The 4,022-nt window shown below is 57.2% G+C and overlaps 1 protein-coding gene across 1 annotated transcript; it reads right to left on the reverse strand.

Moving 5' to 3' along the window:
- Positions 1-247: 247 nt before the first annotated feature.
- LOC119397564 (proline-rich protein 36-like) lies at positions 248-3,109 on the reverse strand. Its single transcript, XM_037664987.1, has one exon. It carries the CDS (start codon positions 3,107-3,109, stop codon positions 248-250), a length of 2,862 nt encoding a protein of 953 aa, XP_037520915.1.
- Positions 3,110-4,022: the final 913 nt, after the last annotated feature.

Raw genomic sequence — 4,022 nt, forward strand, 5'->3', positions numbered from 1 at the left:
AGAAATGAAGCCACAAATTTTGCGATATATTTATTGCATCGATAAGTGTACAAGCATATCTAGTTCTAAATTACTACTTCTGCTCGGCCTCCTCAAATTCTTGTCGAAAGCGACCGCAGGACGATCCGTTAAGTCATTCAGAAGCGCACGTGGCTTCTTTCCGGCCTCGCGTTGAGATGAGCGTGGCCGGAACATTGGTCCTGTAGGTACCGCACGTGGCTTCTCGACCTTGCGTCAAAGTATGGCGCTATCCGACGGAGCAGGGACACTGGCTGGGCCATTGGTCCAATACGAAGCGCACGTGGCTTCTCCTCGGCCTTGAGTCGAAGCGATCGTGCTCTTCGACGCTGCGGCTCAAGAGGCCGGGCCATTGGTACAATAGGAACACAGGTGGCTTCTCCTCGGCCTTGCGTCGAAGTGATGGTCCTCTCCGACACAGCGGGGGCACTGGCCGGACCATTGGTTCAAGAGGAAGCGCACGTGGCTTCTCCTCGGCCTTTAGTCGAAGTGATGGTGCGCTCCGACGCAGCGGGGGCACTGGCCGGACCATTGGTTCAAGAGGAAGCGCACGTGGCTTCTCCTCGGCCTTTAGTCGAAGTGATGGTGCGCTCCGACGCAGCGGGGGCACTGGCCGGACCATTGGTTCAAGAGGAAGCGCACGTGGCTTCTCCTCGGCCTTTAGTCGAAGTGATGGTGCGCTCCGACGCAGCGGGGGCACTGGCCGGACCATTGGTTCAAGAGGAAGCGCACGTGGCTTCTTCTCGGCCTTTAGTCGAAGTGATGGTGCTGTCCAACTCAACGGTGGCACTGGCCGTGCCATCAATACAATAAGAAGTGCGCGTGGGTTATCCTCGGCCTTGCGTCGAAGTGATTGTGCTCTCGGACGCAGCGGGGGCACTGATTGGGCCATTAGTCCTGTAGGCAGCGCAGGTACCGCGCGTGGCTTCTCAACCTTGCGTCGAAGTGATGGCGCTCTCCGACACCGCAGGTGCACTGGCTGGGCCATTGGCCCAATACGAAACGCACGTGGCTTCTCCTCGGCCTTTAGTCGAAGTGATGGTGCCCTCTGACGCAGCGGGGGCACTGGCCGGACCATTGGTTCAAGAGGAAACGCACGTGGCTTCTCCTCGGCCTTTAGTCGGAGTGATGGTGCGCTCCGACGCAGCGGGGGCACTGGCCGGACCATTGGTTCAAGAGGAAGCGCACGTGGCTTCTCCTCGGCCTTTAGTCGAAGTGATGGTGCGCTCCGACGCAGCGGGGACACTGGCCGGACCATTGGTTCAAGAGGAAGCGCACGTGGCTTCTCCTCGGCCTTTAGTCGAAGTGATGGTGCGCTCCGACGCAGCGGGGGCACTGGCCGGACCATTGGTTCAAGAGGAAGCGCACGTGGCTTCTCCTCGGCCTTTAGTCGAAGTGATGGTGCGCTCCGACGCAGCGGGGACACTGGCCGGACCATTGGTTCAAGAGGAAGCGCACGTGGCTTCTCCTCGGCCTTTAGTCGAAGTGATGGTGCGCTCCGACGCAGCGGGGGCACTGGCCGGACCATTGGTTCAAGAGGAAACGCACATGGCTTCTCCTCGGCCTTTAGTCGAAGTGATGGTGCGCTCCGACGCAGCGGGGACACTGGCCGGACCATTGGTTCAAGAGGAAGCGCACGTGGCTTCTCCTCGGCCTTTAGTCGAAGTGATGGTGCGCTCCGACGCAGCGGGGGCACTGGCCGGACCATTGGTTCAAGAGGAAGCGCACGTGGCTTCTCCTCGGCCTTTAGTCGAAGTGATGGTGCGCTCCGACGCAGCGGGGACACTGGCCGGACCATTGGTTCAAGAGGAAGCGCACGTGGCTTCTCCTCGGCCTTTAGTCGAAGTGATGGTGCGCTCCGACGCAGCGGGGGCACTGGCCGGACCATTGGTTCAAGAGGAAACGCACATGGCTTCTCCTCGGCCTTTAGTCGAAGTGATGGTGCGCTCCGACGCAGCGGGGGCACTGGCCGGACCATTGGTTCAAGAGGAAGCGCACGTGGCTTCTCCTCGGCCTTTAGTCGAAGTGATGGTGCGCTCCGACGCAGCGGGGGCACTGGCCGGACCATTGGTTCAAGAGGAAGCGCACGTGACTTCTCGGTCTTGAGTCGAAGTGATGGTGCTCTCCGACACCGCAGGTGCACTGGCTGGGCCATTGGCCCAATACGAAACGCACGTGGCTTCTCCTCGGCCTTTAGTCGAAGTGATGGTGCTCTCCGACGCAGCGGGGGCACTGGCCGGACCATTGGTTCAAGAGGAAGCGCACGTAACTTCTCGGTCTTGAGTCGAAGTGATGGTGTTCTCCGACGCAGCAGGGGCACTGGCCGGACCATTTGTCCAATACGAAGCGCACGTGGCTTCTCCTCGGCCTTGCGTCGAAGTGATGGTTCACTCCGGCGCAGTGGAGGCACTGGCCGGACCATTGGTGCAATAGCAAATGGACACGCCTTCTCCGCGGCCTCGAGTCGAAGTGATGGTGCTCTCCGACACAGCGGGGGCACTGGCCGGACCATTGGTTCAAGAGGAAGCGCACGTAACTTCTCGGTCTTGAGTCGAGGTGATGGTGCTCTCCGACGCAGCAGGGGCACTGGCCGGACCATTTGTCCAATACGAAGCGCACGTGGCTTCTCCTCGGCCTTGCGTCGAAGTGATGGTTCACTCCGGCGCAGTGGAGGCACTGGCCGGACCATTGGTGCAATAGCAAATGGACACGCCTTCTTCTCGGCCTCGAGTCGAAGTGATGGTGCTCTCCGACGCAGCGGGTGAACAGGCCGGGCCATTGGTACAATAGGAACGCACGTGGCTTCTCCTCGGCCTTGCGTCGAAGTGATGGTGCTCTCCGACACAGCGGGGGCACTGGCCGGACCATTGGTCCAATATAAAGCGCACGTGGCTTCTGCTCGGCTTTGCGTCGAAGTGACGGTGCTCTCCGACACAGCGGGGGCACTGGCCGAGCCATTGACCTGTCGAGCTGATCCTGCTGCTCGACTCAGGATAAGCTTGCCTCTCGAACCGAGCTGGGAAGCAGCCGCTTGCTTTGAGTTTCCGCCAAACGTGCATTGACGTTCACGTCGGTCAGACTTCAGATGCATCGCGGAAAGTGCACGATAGTTTTGGCGGTTGCCTTGCGTGCTGGAGGGCGAGTGAGGTGGCCGCTGCTTACCGAATACGAGCTGAAGGACAGCTTTGATTTTCACTACCTCTTCCCCTTGGGCTTTGGAACAGACTGTTGTGATGTCTTGAAGCTGGCTAGGCGCTGATGCAGTAGGCGATACACCTGGAGCGCTGGTCCTGCCAGTCCGATTACAACGATACATTTAGAACATATAAACCGCGAGAGGAACGCGCAGCTCGAGGCGAACGCGCAGCTGATTCCCAGCGATGATGATTACCATAGTGAAGAGGAGGATGATGTTCCTATAACATGGCTCGCACCTACACTGTAGAGCTGGCGAAGATTCTTGTGACTGAACTTCTGGTTACTGTCTTGACATATTACATGACACCAAGAAATAAAGAGGCAAAACACAAAAGCGAAAACATAAAGCATCGTTGCGCAACCGCTTTCATTTCGTTTTCCTTCTGCAGTGGTGTGTGCCCACTGCGACATCTTAGCCAAGTTTAGGGCGGTATTAAAAGAAATTTTATGCAGTGATCAGCTCAGGAAAACATTTCAAGAAAAAACGAACACAATTATTACGAAGAACTGACCAAGAGAATTGCCCTGAAGCAATCGGGAATCTTTCTATAGCTGATCTAACATCCCTGTGGCCGTGTGCTAGAGAAGAAACCCCCAAAGGAGGAATGCCCGGACTGGAAAGGGGAATGCAACCTTTTTTTTTAACTGTGTTTTTAGACTCTTCTTTCTAAAAGATGAAAAGCGGCGACAAAACAACAAAGTGTGGTCGGTGGTTTCATCTACTCGACATATCTGGGAACTGGGAGGGCGCTAGACCAGCATTCTGAAGACGAAAATTGATGGTGAACATCCGAAGCGTTAGCCAG

The sequence above is a fragment of the Rhipicephalus sanguineus genome, chromosome 6 (genome assembly GCF_013339695.2).
Source record: "Rhipicephalus sanguineus isolate Rsan-2018 chromosome 6, BIME_Rsan_1.4, whole genome shotgun sequence".
Lineage (NCBI taxonomy): Eukaryota > Metazoa > Arthropoda > Arachnida > Ixodida > Ixodidae > Rhipicephalus > Rhipicephalus sanguineus.